The sequence below is a fragment of the Leuresthes tenuis genome, unplaced genomic scaffold, assembly GCF_036924035.1.
Source record: "Leuresthes tenuis unplaced genomic scaffold, fLeuTen1.0.hap1 SCAF_10, whole genome shotgun sequence".
Taxonomy (NCBI): domain Eukaryota; kingdom Metazoa; phylum Chordata; class Actinopteri; order Atheriniformes; family Atherinopsidae; genus Leuresthes; species Leuresthes tenuis.
This window is the reverse complement of record NW_027325364.1, coordinates 9295639-9313778: the sequence shown is the minus strand read 5'-3', so window position 1 is coordinate 9313778 and position 18140 is coordinate 9295639. Positions and strand designations below refer to the sequence as shown.

The 18140-nt window shown below is 37.7% G+C and overlaps 2 protein-coding genes across 3 annotated transcripts in view; one reads left to right on the top strand and one right to left on the bottom strand.

The window, feature by feature from the left end:
- stk40 (serine/threonine kinase 40) overlaps nt 1-18140 on the top strand; it is a 412820-nt gene that overhangs the window by 59713 nt on the left and 334967 nt on the right. The window lies entirely within an intron of this gene.
- Nucleotides 3836-17015, bottom strand: sh3d21 (SH3 domain containing 21). 2 transcript variants are annotated; one of them, XM_072393869.1, is made up of 17 exons: nt 16836-17015; nt 16121-16278; nt 15968-16025; nt 15357-15466; nt 14796-14886; nt 14662-14711; nt 14540-14579; nt 14106-14200; nt 12698-12799; nt 12283-12328; nt 9138-9188; nt 8915-9032; nt 7021-7192; nt 6179-6259; nt 5068-5267; nt 4485-4548; nt 3836-4352 (listed from the first exon to the last, which is right to left on the bottom strand). In XM_072393869.1, exons 1-17 carry the CDS (start codon nt 16837-16839, stop codon nt 4320-4322), a joined length of 1473 nt encoding a protein of 490 aa, XP_072249970.1. In that variant the 5' UTR covers nt 16840-17015; the 3' UTR covers nt 3836-4319. The 2 variants fall into 2 exon arrangements, with proteins under 2 accessions (XP_072249970.1, XP_072249971.1); XM_072393870.1 differs by having other exon boundaries at nt 7036-7192; nt 16836-17014.

The following is an 18140-nucleotide window of genomic DNA, read 5'->3' as shown; positions in this document are numbered from 1 at the left end:
TAATTGGAAACTCGGCATTGGTTTAGTTGGACATAAGGTAGGCTAATATATTCACAAGTGTCCAGGTATTTGAACACAGTGGAATGATGGTTGGCTTAATCTCTTTCTTGCTTTCACTTTTTCCTGTTTGTGTGCTCCGTCAGTTTCAGCCTTGCTTTGCTTTTCCTGTTGGTTTAGCTCCTGTCCAAACATGTATGGCCATTTGGCTGCTGGTCACTGCAGCAAAAGCCATCTTAGTTTGCTTTTTTTCCATATTCTCTGATTGGAGATGATTAGAACTCACTAGATATTACATTCCCTTTGTTTACTGTGGTGCTGAGCTGGTTGAATGGCCCACACATAATAGACTCCAAATAATGACTTGTGTCAGGGTCTGTAATGTGGTTTTGGGAAGAGCGTGCTCTGTCACTCCAAAAACTTTACTGTTCTGAGTTTGGTGCTTGCTGGGAATTATGAGGTCAGAGCTTAGATGGCCAATATCAACTCTGTTCACATAATAAATTTGTTCCAAGTGAGCTGGCTGGCTGCAACGTGGTTTGGTTGCCAATAAAGACTTACAGAACAGTGATGAATTGCCCACACTGGGTGAATATTTGTACTGGACATTATAACAAGTCAGCCATCAGTGGTTTACAAGGGGTGGAAGTATGAATTCTTGGCACATCAGTAAAGCTGTGCAATAGGGGAAAATTCACTAAATACTCATCAGTGTACGGTATGTGTCAACATTCTTTCTGTCAGCCATCCTGGAGCCACAAACATCTTGCATCCTTGTTTTTAAGACATTTGTGTAGCATTGCATGGGGTCTATTTTTATTTTTTTTATTTTGATGAAGGAGGCAGGCCAAGACCTTCGGCTAGAGTCGTTCTCAAAGAGGAAACTGTGCTGAAGGAGCGGTCAGGCACAAGTTTGCCTTAGGGTCGACTGTGTTTTCAGTTGGCAGCTTCTCTGTTGAGGTCTTGGAAAAGTCTTTCATGTGGTCACAGGATTTCAGTGGCTTTGACGTTGGGGATTTGATGAAGTAGTTGTGTGATTATATTTGTATAAACTTCTTCTGAATGACATCTTCCTAAATGGTGTTTCTCTACATTCAAAAATGGATGGCTGTGTCATGAGAAGCAACTGTACACTGAAACAAGCATATGGACTATAATGTGTGTGGTAATGCCGATTCCACAAGACAAAATTCTTAAATGACAACAAAGCTTATGCTATTTTTATGCTATTTAGTTGGCAAATGATTTTATTACACTGACAAATTTGTTTAGACTTTTGTGTCTGCGTAACAGAAATGGAAAAACCTTTACAATGGATGCAGATTCAATTCATTCATTCATTCAGCCTTCTTTGTCTGTAGAAAGCTCCTCTTTGTTGGTTCAGATTTATCATTAATTCTAATTTGACTTGTATATATTTTTTTACATCTGACCTAAGCTACAAAAGGCTTCACTTTTCAACACTCGGTTTCGAGTTCTCCCTACGGATTCTTCATAGTTGCTTTAAATTCCACCAATGTCACGGTGCTTTGTGCTGTGCTGTCATCATCTGGTACCTACAGCCCTGCATTTGTCCGGAGTGAGTCAGCTTTGTTATGATTAATTGTCCCTGTAGTCTTAGCAGCCTCTGTCATTACTGAGTTGACTTAACCCTCTTGAAAACAGGTTTTTGAATAAGTGTAATGCTTGCATATGAATGCAAAGCTCGACAGAAAAGAAACTGACGTTCCTGCACTATCATCTGATCCTGTGTTTGTCTACTCTCATTTGTCTCCTTGTCTGAGAGGGGACATGATCTTACTGACCATTATTCAGCATACTATTCTGTGGACATCTCAGAAGCATCTGGTCCCTGATGAGCTCCAGCTGTTGGCAACATGTGCGCTATACTGTGCAACACTGATCTTCGGAACACAACGCCACCGTCTGTATCACCACCACCATCATATGAGACCAAGTCTTTTTTTTTTTTTTTTTTAGACTATTGCCATGATGTATAAATGCCTCTCCCATGAATATGATGGGTCCAAAAATGGCTTCTTTATCCTACCCCCACATTTTCTGTGTCCAAAATGATGAGTCACTGTATTCTGAGGTGAGGGTGAGTCAGTTTTCCTTAGTGACACAACTTGCCTTTTCCATGTGAAAATGTACACAAACACTGCACATCTCCCGTTGTATAACCGTTTTAAATGATCTTGTAAGTGTGCTAGCCATTGACAACATTGCTTGAATCTTAAGCATTAATTGTTATTCTGCTTTTTAATAAAGTTTGTTTTGTTTTCTAAAACTAAGTTACTGTTGCCAGTTAATTTCCATCAATGATGCATTCACTGAGGGGCCTGGTGCTTCTCTATATGTAAAATAATTGTTATATAGTGCCCTCTAGTGGATTAATGCAACATTACACATTTAGGCAGGTGAAAATTTGATCTCATCATTATTTCTATGTATCTGTTCCAACTCCAAGCTAAATGTAATGGAATCCTGAATTGATTTACTGTTTTATGGTCCTATATCTGTATAATGAAGGAAGGTGTTGTCTAAATGAATGAACGCACTATGTTTCAGTGTCCATGATTGCTTCGTTAACGAAGTTAAAATGGGCCACAAAGCAAATTGGCTTACGCTGAAGTAAAGAATTATAAGACGCTGACAGTTTGCAGATGGATGCAATACCTTTTAAATATTTAAACCAAAGAGGTGGAACCAGAAGACAATCAATCTTAGCTGTGAATAATTAACAGGGTCACAAAAAGTGCACAGAAAAAAAGGTGCTAGAAAAATTCTGTGAATTTATTTTTTTTATTTATTATTATGGTCAGTAATATTGACTTTGAGAATAGCAGATTAACATTCAATTCCTCAAATTAGCTGTACAGAAGTAAATTCAGTGGGTAGAAAAGGATGAAATAAAGATGAAAAAACTGAAATGCGACCACCACTAATTAAACTTGACTAGTTAAAGAATTAAACATGAGCCCAAAAATTCCTGAAGACCAATCTTTTTCATAGGATTCATTGTTGGATTACATGATAGAGAGGGCAGATAGACATGTGGCTGAACCTCAGTGTGCTAGAACTGTACTGCTTCGCCACGTGCCTGCAGGGTGGATGAGGGGCACTGGCATGCGCTCAGTAACGATGAGGTAGTTGAACCTGTTTCCAAGATGAATATGGCCTAAAAATAAGCTATTAAAAGATTTGCTGTCAGGTTATGGAAAATGCTTTCTCAGTGAGGCCATGATCCTTACGTCCATAGTATCCAACAACTGCGCTTTTGGCTTGAAAGCTTGAAAACTTGGAAAAATGACTGCATAATATTGTGGCCCCTTCCTCATCTGATTCAAATCCCACTGAGAACATGTGACAAGTTCTCAAATGTATGACTCATAGTGACAGAAGATAAAAGGGACAAAGGGCAAAGTAACTCCACATTACTTTGATTACTTGAACCACTTTTGGGAGGCTGCAGGTTCACTCAAAGTTGATCATGAACAGAAGACTATCGGAAGTTACTAAGAAGATGACTCACTGTTTTGGCCATTGAATATGTCAAAAAGGTGTTATCTATGTATTCTAAATATTGGAAATAAAGAAATGAATTGAGAGGCAAGTATTTATTTTTCCTAATAATTCCACTTTAGATTTAGTAGTAGTAGTAATGGTGCACCCTGCTATATTCTGCAGACAAATCACCCTCTTCTCCATTTTAGAAAACAGGGCTATGGACCAATGATATGCAGTTATTTGTTTGGTAAATTTAACAAAAAAATGAAAAGCTCAGAAATACAATTTTCCCTCCAAGTGTGCCCACAGTTAAATATGCCAGTCTAGGTTTTTGACAGTAATATTTCCTTTATTAACATTCCGGTAACAATGTTCTCTTTCAAATAATTTTTTCTCTTGTTGTAAAATAAGCCATAATATTTCCTTTTATGTACAGCCGCATATATTACAAATTCTTCTGAGGCATTAAAAGTAGCCTACAGCAAAACCTACAATACAGTAGAAAATAGGAAAAGAACAGTGTAAAACATACATTTTAAACCAAACACTGGCCATTCTGGACCGTTGCTTGTGATTTCCAGCATTCATATAGGCTATGTAATTTAACATCAGCATTTGATCTCTCCAGTTCATTGCATTATGAGCTTGATGTTACAGAATGTCCCTAAATACTTTCTAGTATAGCCCTCACTTGTATGTCTTAAGTTTGAGTTGTTGTTTTTTTTCTTCTTCTCTCGGTATCAGAAGAATCTTCCTCTTAACGTTTGCATCCCACAGTGTCAGACAGGCAGCTCAGTCGGTCTTTGTTGAGATTAATGCTTTGCCTTCAAACTGTCCACAGCCTCCTGCATGAAGGAAAACATTTTTTGTTCAGCACTTAATTATACTGCAGTCAGGTTCTTCAGAACAACAACTTCTGTATTTTTTTTTGTCTGTCAGTAATAATTAATGCGAAACTGGATTTGTGCTTGACTGACCTGTAGAGCCAGTTGTTTGTTTCTCTCTTGCCTCAGTTCTTCTTTTACTTCCTGAATGTCTCGCCTAATCAAAAGGGAGAGAAAAAAGAGAGGATGTAGGCATGGGTATGTTCAAATGAGTAGACTACACTCTCTGGCTGTCAGGTCAAATGAGTGACAACACTTTCTCACACTTAACTTGTCATTTTAAGAAAAACACCCACAAAGATTTGAATGAGTCTCTGTTTAAAATCACGTTGACTGATCCAAATGGGTTAAAAGTTTAGTCTTACCATCTCTCACAGGATGGATCCTGTGAGTTTTATATCAAAGCAAATGAAAAAGACAAAAGATCTTTTACAGTTGAGTCAGGTTTTTTATTTCTAGATGGAGCATGTGTGTTTACTGTTTGTATATCTCTCTTAAGTTTGGATAAAGCCTTCCTGTGTGTGCTCGGATCTACACACACCACCTATGAAGATCTGAGGAACAGGGAGTACTTGAATGTTGCAAAAATGTTACGATTTAAGAGATGCAATAGCTTGTAGGAACACTTTGGATCTGTTCTCAGGTTTAAACTACATTACAAATGAGCAGCACTCACTCATGTCGTGTTTGAAGCAGCTCCAGAGCCATCCTCAGCTCTTTGATCTCAGCCTGCAAGCTTTCCACAGTTGGCTCTTCTTCTTTATGGTTCACAGTTTTTCTTTCCACAAATACTTTGGGAGGTGTTGGTCGAGCTGGGGGAGGCGTCTTGGGTGGAAGTTCAGACTTTGAAGGAGATGGCAGGAGATTTTCTGTACCCTGCAATAATTTAGGTGCATTCACATTACACTTGATTACAGTTCTTACCATCTTATCTTATTCAAATGCATTGTCGTTCTGTTTGAGAGCACGATTTCTTATTGTTCAGATATTCAAATATTACACATATACATATCAGAATTTCTCTGATCTTCTTTAGAACTGTATTTGGATATTCAGCTGGATGGTTGGAGTTTTTTAACCCTTTCAAATCGTACGGCATCGGTTTGCACGCAAAACTTTCATTCTCAGATGTAAATCTGGTTATGGTAAAATGGTTAGAACTGATGAGAAATATGAGGTAGTTTTATTCAAGGTGATTGTAACTTTAATGCTTTAATGTAATTTCCTGTCTTTTTGTAGCTTGGCTAGGCAATAAAAGACGTGGTAGATCTAATTTTTATTCTAAATTTTTTCAAAATTAGAAAATCCCTATTCGTGAGAAAAACAGAGCAAATATTGGGATGGCTTGCAAGTATCTTCACTTTCTTATAGAGTATCCCTTATGAGTGATTACTCTCACTTTCACTGCATTTATTCTCTCACACATTTCAAGACTTTGTACCTCTGACTTTCACAACTTTCAAGTGATAAACGATTTATTTTATCTATAAATAAAACATTCATCCTGTGTTTTCGCTACATTTCACCCTGTATCTGACATAAAAAGAGGGGAAAATAAAGAGTTGGGCTACCTAGAGCAAGAAAATTATATGCACTCAAAGGAAGAAAGTTTGTGCAAATGACAGTTTGTCAGAATGCAGGTGTGAAGTTTGCAGGAAGAATAGGAGTGTGAGGGCAGAGTTTTTGAGGGGAGCATTGCGATATCTGAACAGGAAATTAGGTTTGAACTGAGTGTTATTTCATAGACACACATGCTTTGATTCATGAAATCAGAAAGTGTTACAAACTTTTTGAAAGCCAAACAGTTGATCTGTGTGGAGTTTTCTTGGTGATGTGTTTGGTTCTGTCTGGTCTGTCGCATTCTGAGCCTGTAAAAGACAAACATTTGAGCGTTAATACCAGTCATTCCCTACAACATGCTTTAGGAACTATCATTGGCGTGCAAGGCTATTTTAACAAGGTTAGTCTTTGGGGCAACTAAGTACAAACCCAAATGACACTTTAGGAAAATATTGTATTGATTTCCCAGAATGGCTTGATAACCCAGAGATGAGGCCTGAACTTGTTGCTGTGGGTGGCTCATAAAGTCGGGGCATATCTCTAACTAGTGTATTTCCTCTTGCTCTTACTCCTGAGCCCATTTCATTGCTTACATGCAAGTGCTGAAATTCTTAAGTCCTTATCTCTTACAATCATTTCTCCTGTTTTACTGCTGAACTTTAATGTGAGGTGGGTCCTGGAAGTAAGACTATATGAGCTTGTTTATCGAACAACTACCCAAAGGGAAGTTTGGAAAACATTTTCTAGAAATAACATTTAAATATGTATTTAGTTTGTTTTTTTTCATTCTAAAAATGAAACTTAAAAAGTTTGCTGCCAAACAAAAAAAAATGGACGTGAGGTAATACAACATCAGAATAAAAGATTAAGAGTATAAGATGAGAAGTTGTGGCCTTGTTTCAGTTCTCTTAAGCTGCATCTTCAGAAATGGTGGTTAACCCTACTCATATGATTTCTCAGGGTGTAATAGAAGTCTCCTTTATGTAATTTTCATGTTACTGTAAGCGAAAGCTGTCACGTTTTAGAAAAAACCAAACAAAAACTTGATGAATAAAAATGTGGACCTTACGTTTGCTGCTATGACCAGGGCTGATGGCGGTCTCCTCTGTGGTGGTTTGGCTCTGTTTGCTGTAGGATGACTCAGCTTTTCAGTCTGTACATCGATCCCATCAAACTGATCACCCCCATCCTTCACCTCTGGCGGTTTTGGTGAAACAGGAAGTGCATCGCCATTGGTTCTACTGAGTATAGAAATAACACAACATATGAAAATTAACTTGTCAGTTTTTTTTTTTTTTTGTTTGTTTTTTTTTTGTTTAAGGAAAACCTGCTAATGATATATTTTATGAAGGAAGCATCAAAATACTTTGTGACTACCTCATGATTCATGTACAGTCCATAGTTCATATTTTCAAAAGGTAAAAAAGAAAGTATTTGAATGTGGTTTCCTCTCTTCTGAACTCTTAACTGTCACAGGTGCAGGGCATGGTAGCTGAGGTCTTGAAGTCTGTTGACTTGTTTTCTGCTGTTTCAGACAAAAAAAATTGTCTGCAGACAAAAGATGGCCTGATAATGCACACTGGTACACAGCAAGCTTAGATTACCACACACACTTGACTGGCAGTTTTATTCTCAGACGCTTGCATTTGCTTACATCTGCATTTTGGCTGTGAACACCTGCTGTTGATCACTTTTTTAACACTGAACTGGCACCTGTTTAAAACAGTGATGATGATAATGTAAAAAGACGCACTACAGATATGAATGCTGAAGTATTGTTGTGGCAAGCCATCAGTCAAACAAATCACGTCTTAATTCCTCTATCACACAATCGCTCCACAAACTCTGGGCCTCACTGCTGATCCATTCTTATGCATTCTACTTTTTTTTAAAGAGGCTGATATTGAGAACTTTTGCTCATATTATATCAAAATTTAATTATTTATTTTTCCCCTCTTTATTTTTACATACCGTAGAGGAACTGCTGTTATGATACTGATGAAGCATTCATGGTGGGGTGGGAACTTGGAAATTCCAACTTTCAACTGGGCGCGAAAAATATTGAAGAAACCGCCAACGAGAAATTGGATTTTTTTACTTTGGATATAAAAACCTAAACAAAGTGCTTGTAGAACATTATTGGTTCATTTATTCATCAGCTTGGGTGAACCATATAACTGCTGATGAGAATTTGCTGTTACTTTGCTGTCATTTGTTGATTTGAAGTTGTTTGTGGGTTAAGATAAGGATGGAGAAACAGGACGGTTTCCCTCTCAGCTCCTAATCGGAATGGCTTCCTGAGTGAGACATTTTCAGACCCAGGCAGCCCCAAACAAAGTGACAGGGTTGTGTTTTATAAGAGCTTTTCACTTGGTAGGGACTTTAGGTATTTAATATATGCTCTCAAATATTTATTGCTTAACATGTCCTCTTTAAGGTTTTTAGAGAGTCCACCTGTATATAAAGACCAGGGGTGATACATGAACTATATTAATGATGCTGGACGAGGAAACCCATCCAGACACATCTGATTGGAAATTATTTTTTAAATCTCTAATCTCTTCAAGACTAGGCAATCCCACCCCCCCACCCCACCCCCTCAGTTTAGTGAGTGTGACTGTGTGTAGTTTTCTAAGGAAACAGGAAATGGGCTGCTCTCATCTGGTTTGCTCTCATCTGACTCATCCAAAAGTTTCCACTGATCCACTAAATGTCAGGCATCCTGGCATTCTTCTTAAAGGACTCCATGGTGACCTGTGGCAGCAACCAAAACCTTTAAAATCAAAAGGCTCTGTTTCTGGTGCCAGACTAAAGAGGGGAAAGTGTTCCTGACCTTTCTTTAAGGCCTTTTGTTTTAGAAAGGTTGCAAATGATTAACTATTCATTCTCCAGAGAGACTTGAGTGGCCTTTCTCTGAGATTAGTAATGGCTGAGATCGTCAGAGATTCTTTGGTATCACTCACTTTTGTAAAAACTTGTTAGGTTTTTCTTTAACTGGAGGTGGACTGGGCTTGTTGAATGATGGCAACTTGACTTTGGTTGGAGGATTGCTTCTCAGGTCTTTAGGCTCTGGTTTATCATCTATAAAATGAAAGCATCACATTATGCAACAATAGTTATTGATATTTGGGAGAAAAAAAAGTAAAAGAGTCCTCGTAATATAATTATGATAAAAGCCGTCTGCACCTTTTGTCTTTGATGGAACACCTTTTTCCATTGCTGAAGCCTCTATAGTCACTGAAAGAAAAGCAGTAATTGTCATTTTACCTTAATAAAACAAATGTTGCACTTACAATAAAATAGTCACGTTATTTTATTTGGATCTTTGACATGACAGTAGAACTATGCAACGTATGCAACAGTGATATCATACAGTGGGATTTTTGTCAGAAGAATGTTGCTGCTCAGAATTTATAATCCAAATGAAAGAAAACAAAATCCTGTTAGAAGTTATTTTAAAGTCGTGTCAAATCTGTGGCACATTTTCCAGTCTTTTTTTGTCTTTTTGTTTAACCGTATGAGCCCATATCGAGAACATTCTTCCCATAGAGCATGCATGCTCAGCAAATCTGCACCCGTTTAAAGAGGGCATATTACGCTTTTTGTTTTTTTCCTCATTCTCTCTTTTATGTTACAACTTTTTGTGCCTGTAAATGGTTTGAGGTCCAAAGGATGCCTCATTTATAGTTCAGACCTTTTTGTCCTTTATTCATCTACCTCGTTGGTTCCAAACAACCAAGTCACAAACTTGCACTGGGCTGCAAGGCCACAAATACCTTGATTACAGTGAATGCGATTTTATCTACCTTGTTACACCTTTCCTTACATTGAGTAGAAATGGATATATTTTATATGTTTCAAAAGGTAGGTGTGATTTTCAACAAGACCAATGGATGGTCATTGTCTGGACATGTGTCACTCCTGGGACTCCTATCACCCTTCGAAGGAACCTTCTAGTTGAAGCGATACAAGGTCTTTATTTGTGTGAAGAAATTATGTTCTATTAATATGCCATGTAAACGTAACGCCTGCATCAATATACTGATTAGCCATGAGGTTATTAGCTCACATATATGGCCTCTCAGCCTCAGTGCACAAACATGGCTCGTATAGCTAAAAAAAAAAAGTTTAGACCCCTGTCGTTTATAACCAGTAACATATTTGCATAATACCTGCTTAATGACTCTGAAGGAGCAGTTGCCTTGAACTTGGCAGGATCGTGTCAGGAGTTAAAACTGAGATTTTCAGGTTGAAAATGACGAGGAGCAGCATTTCAGAAAAAGTGTTTTGCTTTTTTGTTTTTTCTTTTAAACAACTTAAATCGGTAAACCTGCTCTAGTAGCTACTGCAAATAAATGTTAACCCTGTAAATATGAATAATACAGGCTCTTGAACAAAGTTTAATACCTTATACAGGTGAATGGTAAAAATTACACATCACCCGGGCACAGCAGGACACAGCTGTATCCCATAGCTCTATTGCTAAACTTCCCAACAGTCACAGACAGACACTCTGGTGCATTTTATGAAAAAATAAAGGACTTTACCTTGGAGAGCATTAGTGTTTAAAATGGGAAATCTTGAAGGACAGAAGTCGATGTGACAGAAGTCATGTGTTATTTCAGACAGATTTGGTTGAAGAACCAGGTTATAGAACTATTTCAGAGCACAGACCTGGAAGGGGAAAAAAGGCTAAATATGCTGCACTACTGTAAGAGCGCTCAAATCGCAGATGTATAAAGGAGCACTTAGAAACAGAAAGCCTACCTTGAGTGTTAAGAGCATTGTGCAATATTCCCTCTCAAGAAGTCCACAAAGCAGTAGCACCTCAAGTGCTGCTGCTTGTTTGTTGTGAAAATGTCTGTGACAGAGCTCTGCTCCAACCCCCCCACCCCCCCACCCCCGTTTCCTCCAAGACTCCTGAACTGTGTCACATGACCAGTTTAACCATCCCCCATCTCACTATAGTCTGAAACATCCTCTGAAGTTCTTGTTATTGATATTGTCGGAAAATTTGAACGTACAAGATTGGTTAGTTCAGGTGAAATAGTTGTTCTTTGTGTAGCGCTTTATTTATTTATTTTTTTGTCTTTTCTCTGTCTGGTTTAATTAGCATTTTGAACATTTTTAAGGTGATGCACATTTTGAATGATTTTCCACGTCTGAAAGACTTTAAAGTTTTTCGCGTTGCAAAAATGTGCAACTTGTGCTACAGACTGTGCTTATCAGCAAAAAACTTGAGCCACATCCTGTCTGCGGTGTTTAGATTCAGTTTCTGCATCTTGTTTCAAGATTCAACTGCACAAGATTAAACTCTTCTTTTTTTTTTAATCATGCCATTAACTTAAAAAAGAAAATTTGCCTGTAATAACTGAATACATAAATTATGACAAAAAAGCAAATCTTCCAGAAGTCATCCAGAGTTAGAAGTTTGTGTTAGTCAGACAAGTTTGTGACACAGTTTGACAAGACATGTTTCATTCAGCTACACAGTAGCCGTACTTGAAGTTTAAGGATTCCTTTCGCATCATAGAAAACATCTTGACAAAACATTTTAATTTTAAACAGATTTCTGACTAAGTGCTTACACGAGGGACTCCTACTGTACTGAAGCCTAAATGTCGTTCTAAAGTTATTTTTAAATAACGCCAACAATGTGTTTCCCAGTGTTACATTTTTCAGCGAGGAGAAGTCTTTGAGAGACTGCAGTCCTGGTTCAGTTAGTTTATTCAACATGTGCCATGGGGCAGAGAGCGTCTGCCTGTCAAACTGCCTTTGCATGTTGACTAGATGAATACCACAAGGATGTCTGAACAAACCATGCTACAGCTACAGTCACTTGTGAAGCACAATTATGCATGTACCATGTAGGATATGTTTGATCTAAAAGAGGACAGGGCTAACTCATCTTGTTCTTGATATGGATTGTCATAGAAAATTGAATGTGGAAACTTTATTAGATTCACAGAGGCTAATAAAATCCTAAAGCTTAACTCTAAAATATTGTGAAAAAATGGCAATTTTTCCAAATCGGTGTAAGGAGTACATTTTGTGAAATAGTTGCTTCTCTTGTGAAAATACTAGATCCAAAAATCTGTTTACCAATATTTCGAACAAATATAGAGAATTAAAAGGTGAAGCCAAGTACGGTTGCTTCAGTTGGTCATTTGAGAGCAATTTTCTATTCTTTTATACCACATACTGAAAAGCGCTCAAGCCAGTAATACTGCCAATTCTGTTAATGCAACAGTCCATCACAATAAAAAATGTCGGGGCTAACAGCCTGAAATCTCGAGTTCGTATTTCTGTGAATGCAAAGTGGTTCTCTTACCTTTCTTAGTGTTTGTGCGTGTAGGCGGTTGAAGTGTGGTCCCAGACTACAGGAGGAGAAACAGAAACTTCAACAGGCATGCTAGTATGTCTCCTTTTGCATTAAAGTCTGCTCTTTTCTACACACTATTTCCACAGTGGGAAATTTTCAGTGAGTAACAGCAAAACAGAGGATGTTTGAAGTCAAGTCTTAGTCATAACACAGTATGCGCTGCAGCCTTGCTAGAGTATGAGAAGCTGGCTGAAATAAACAAGTCCTTTTCATTTTAGGAATGTTTCCAAATAATAAAAGGTAAAATTATTTACAATTAAGCATGCCCAGGGTTTCATGACCATGCAGTAGCAGTGCAGTAGAATGGTCAACTTCTCTTGGCTAGGCTACAAGGGTCTGTTTGAGATCGTTTTAGTTCACTCACTCTCAGAATGTCCATTGGTGGTATCACCATGACAAAGTTGTCAGGAAAGAAGCCGCGGCGCCCGTTCAGGTCTCCCTCCCACCAGCCTTCATCATCTACTTCCTTCAGAAGGAGATTAAAGCATCACATTATACAGGCTCAAACATGACTCTGTCCTCTGGGATGGGAAATTGCTGGACAAAATGTTGCTGAAAGGTCAAGTAAAACATGGCTTTCTTGTTATCATTTATCTTTGGTTTGGGCAACTGCTACATTCATATCATGAAGGCTGTCTTCGAGTGTCAATATTTTTTAACCAGCCTGTCTGTTCAGTGTAATGCATGGAGCAAGAAGGTTTCAGAACATAAATGCAGTTGTTTGTTTCACATCTTTCTTTTTTCTTCTTACTCCAGTGTCATGACTTAATGTGAGATGTGCAATTCTCAAGCAACCAGGTGGTACAGTGTTTTACATATTTTTAGGAACTCACAGAAGCTGAAATGCTAAATAACTGCGATTGATATCTATTGTAGGTAACTATGTGTTATTCCAAATTCATATCAGCATTTTACTCAATTTGTCACATTTAGAACAAAACAACAACTCTTTTAGAGAAAATGGATTAAGAATTAAGCAAGTCTGAGTTGATTTTGGAGATGATGCATGGCAGGCAAAAAGAAACTTTACAAACCTCTATGGAGAGGAAGGGATAGAGGTTTGGGTTAGCGTATGCGTGTCTCCAATCGGGCAGCAAATCACATTTTTCTCATTTTGAAAAATTTGTTATAGGTCAAATGCTTTTAGTCATGTGACACTTTGTGACAAGGCAGTTAAATTTTCAAAACATTCTTTCATTCCAGAAATCTACATTGATCTGGGCTGAATGTCTCTCTAAATGGTGTTTTAAGTATTTTGGAGCAGATCTTCAAACTGCCTCTTACTTGGTCTGAAGTTTGCAGTGAGCTTCATATTGTCAAAATAGAGCTCATTATAGAAAACACCAAACTGTACTGTCTTCAGTACATTGTCATGCACGCACAAACATTAAAATAAACTACCATGTTCTTCCCTTTCAGATTTTAAAAAAAAAAAAAAAAAAAAAAAAAAAAGAGCATTTTTGTGTGGTTAAAATTTTGCTGTTATGTCAATTGTGTCAACCAAAGATTCTCTTAATTGCTTTATGAAAGAAGTTTCTATCTACGTGTTGTCATACTCAAAGATGTCACAGAGTGCACAGAGGCACATGGTTTCCTTGAAACCAACACAACTGGTTTGTCCAGTTGAACAATATGCTTTACTGTACTCCTAGAGCTATGTGTAAGAAAGCAAATTACACCCTGAGGGGTTTATTGTCTGTTTAAAAAGTACGTCACCAAAGGAAAACATGTGAGAAACAATTCCAGAAAGTGACAGAAGAGAATTCTCAAACCTTTCTCAGTATCATGACAACATCTCCTTTTTTCAGGTCCAACTCATCCTCTGCTTTGGCCGTATAGTCAAACATGACTTGGCAACACTCAACAGCTGAGGGGAAGTAGAAGAGATAACACGATTACTGAACTTACAGAAGATGGGCATTATATTACACGAGGGATTGGAATAGGAGGTTGCCACAGTGGTGGCCAATTCAGTCTGCCTAACAGTACTAACTCAGATAACAACTGGAAAGTGGCTGTGCCTAACAACCCAGAGATAAAAGTTATAAACCTTTAACCCTGAAGATATTTCCCTGTCTGTACTTTGAATAATCAAGATATTACAGTAAACATTTCTATTTGACCCCTCTGAAGCAAAAAGAACATGATGAACAAACAAAATCTTTTCAGCAGCTTATTTTGAGATTTGAGAGGTGTGTGAACTTACGATTTTTTGCTTTGTTCCTCACACTTGCTCTCTGTGATTTCTTTAAAGGAAAAAAAAACCAGATAAATTATATAGTAAACCATCTGTAAAGGGATGCGGACACGTGATTCTGAAAGACATACCTCCTTACTGAACATGGCATCAGATAGTTTAGGCCTTGTCTTGCCTTCATCTGTGAGAAATAAACGATGAAAGTTCATTGTGAAAGTGTGTTAAAAAGTAAAAACAATAATGTTAAAATGACTTAAGCGCTAACCTTTAAAGGAAACAAAAATTTCTTTGACGAAATTTGATGGAAATGCCCCCAGTTTGCCATTTTTCAGCCCCATCCACCATCCGTCTTCAATCTGTCATATAAGAAATAAGTAAGAACAGAAACGGGTCAATCTTTTACTGAAAAGCATCATGGAGCCACTTTAGCATTTTTAATATCCTGTATGTATTGCAGCGATTGAAATCTGCTTGTGCAAAATGTCTATCAGAGCTTGTTAGTTCAGTTTTAGTAAGGCTGTCATTTTAAACCACGAGGAAAAAATTCTTCTTTAGCCTTGCCGGTAATTGAAAAAAGAGTCGGCCAATAAATACCAATGAAAGTTGGCTGAGAAAATGCTTCTGCTACGCCCTGATTTGAATATTGTGCTTGTGCTGTTTTGGCTTCTGGAACTGGCTACTCGATGTCTTTTTTTTAATTTTCCCTGGACAACTAAATGGCTTTTTTTTCCAGCCACTAATCAGCTGTAGTTAGCTGGCCAAGAAAATCTAATCCCTGTTTCTTCAAAGCACTTGAGACAGGATGAAAGCGATGAGACCTTTTTACCTCGCTGATGATCTCTATTGTCTCTCCAAGAACCAGCTCCATCTCATCCTCATTATGGGGAGTGTAAGCATAGGCTACCTCGCATTTTCTTATCTGTTTCATCTTCTTTGCTGAAAAACAAGGGGTCAACAGTTAACGCACATTAAGAGACTGATGTAAAGTTCATAATCCCATCCCTCACAGTCACCGTTTGTTTTTATCTGCTCAATTTTCATGCAGTATATTTAGGCTTTGTGTGACCAGGATGTGGTGAACGTATATTTACAGTCGGCTTGCTGACTTCACTATTTATGAGTACATGGACCACAGTAACCACAAATTTAAACACCTTTGTTTTTTTTCTTTTTAAAGATCACGCTGCGCTAGAAACTCAAACCATCATAATTGGCAAATGGCTTTGTTAAATATTATAGCTGACTTGAATTGATGAGTGTTTTGCTTAAAGAATAAGTCAAATTAATTGCAATTAAGGGTTTTATTCACAATATTTGGTAGCAGAAATCATTCTTCCTGGGTTCAAATTGTGCATCATTTGTAAGGTATGTATTGTCTTTCTGAATTTTTAGATAATGGCAGGTAGAACATAAAGAAATGATCATTTAAAATTATACTTTTTCTGAAACTTCTTGGTTCCCTCTTGCTGTTACCAATCAAATACACTGGCACCTCCTGCAATGAAAAGCCAAAAACGAGACCTATGTAACTGACATGGATGAACACAAATGTGCATAAATGGGCAGTAAACACTAAAAACATAGGCAGACCTTGACAAAGTTAGCAGGGAAGATGCCTCTTATCCCCCTCAGCTCCCCCTGCAGCCATCCATCCTCACTGGCCTTGCTGACGTTTTTGACGACATCCCCCGTCCTCACTGTGAGCTCGTCACCCATGGTGCCCTCAAAGTCGATCAGTACCAGCACCTCTGCAGTGCATCCATACATGGGGCAGAAAATTAGATGCTTTGCACAAAGATTGCTGCCTCTCAAGTGGTGCATCTTGACATTTCATGATCAAGACAAACCACAAGCAGTGCAGGCTATTCTGAAAGAGACCGGCTTGGAGTGACAGACCAACTTGACAGTTTTCCTTTGTCACCAGTCATTCCTGACTTGTACAAAAATATGTTTCGTGCCAGAACTTTTAACGCCTTACAGAGCATATTAAGGAAAGTCAGCAAGGGTTCAGTTAGAGTTAAAAAAATATCTCTGAATCTTTAATAAAAACAAGCTTACCAACAATATTTCAACAAACGCAAATATGTATGCACAGTGGTATTCATACACAGAGGCTTTAGTTTTGTTAGCATTTCAGATTAAAATACGTATCAAATCGGAAGTATTTCTAGCAGGTGTAAAACAGCTAATTTCTATCAACACTCAGCTGTTTTGCGTTTTAAAGTTAACCTGTGTTCAAAAATAGATCCAGCTGAGGATCAAAATATAAAGAAATGTCCCCAGTATATTAGCAAAGCCGACTCACCCATGGTATTTTTTTCTTTGTTCTCCGTCTGATTTCAAAGTGTAATTCCTTCACAACACAGCAAACAAACTCTCAAGAAGAAGGAGAACTGAAAGAGTGGTTATGTTGTCTGACTGACTGAGAGATACGGAGGCCAAGGCCCTTCTTCCTGCTTGTCAAACATTAACATTGAGCAATTTTTCCTGCGGCTAGTCATGACAAGTTAACAGCAAGGAGTAGGCCGGGCCACAATGTGCTGAGAGTGTGAGAGAAGGAGGAGAAAGTTTGAGAAAAACAGGTACGACAGGTTTGCTGTGGGGAAACAAAGCTCAAAGTAAAGTGGTTCAGGACAATAAGTCACTTTAGCAATCAAATTATTAAAGCACAAAAGTCTGAATGAATAATTGCATTTCATGTCCAGTGTATTTCCATTTATTTTATCTTCTCTAATGGTCCCATTTCTATTGAATTTAAACCCACTTGTACAAGCACAAAAAAATGTCATAACATTTATAGTCTGACATGCTAAAGTATAAAATAAAGCTGTACTTCAGCTGCTTTTTATTGAATGTAGTTACACAGATCTTTTCCCCATATAATACCTCATCATGCTTCGTCATGAGATAAGGAGACTTCTTTGAGTTAAGCACTTCCTCCACTTCACTGTTGAACGCTTGCAGTTGGTCATCTGACATTTGACATTTTGGTCTTTTACACTGTATGTATCATACACCGTATATTGAACAGTAACAAATTATTTATCGGTTTATTCAGGGTAACCCTAAAATTTCAGAGGGTGAACGTTTCTGGCCATGTTGGCCAACCTGTCTAAGAACTAATTGTAAATATTGTACTTTGCATTTATCTTTTGTATATTATTGTAACGTAGAATATATTTTACATTAAGTATGCCATCAGTTCTTCTATCACAGATGAAAAGCAGCAATAGACGGTAAGGTGGAACTACTTCTATATAGATAGGCAGGGATCTGGCAATTCTAGACGAAGAAGACCACCTGTTTCCTTAAAGAGCGATGCTCATTTAGATGGTCAGACTGGCACTGAATATGTAGTAGAGGTTTTTAGGTGTACATTTTTAATCATTGTCATTTTCTTCAATGGTTTCTTGGTTTTTGTTTGAAAAATCTCTTATTGGTCTGATTCAATAAAAGAAGCATGAAGGCGATCATTAAAGTAATCAGCATCTCTTTAATTTACAGTCTCAAAGAAAAAATAGTTACAACTAACAAAAAAAAAAAAAAAACAGTATTCCTATGATCATCTTTAAACAGCTAAATGGAAATCTCAATCAAGTTGGCCTGTATT

Bases quoted from the DNA above. Each gene is read 5' to 3' on its own strand.
- sh3d21 (XM_072393869.1), bottom strand. The intron at 14,887-15,356 runs GTAAAAAGGTCT...CTTATATGACAG, and splicing joins CAATAGAGATCATCAGCGAG to ATTGAAGACGGATGGTGGAT. The intron at 5,268-6,178 runs GTTTGTAACACT...AAATTATTGCAG, and splicing joins AACTGTTTGGCTTTCAAAAA to GGTACAGAAAATCTCCTGCC.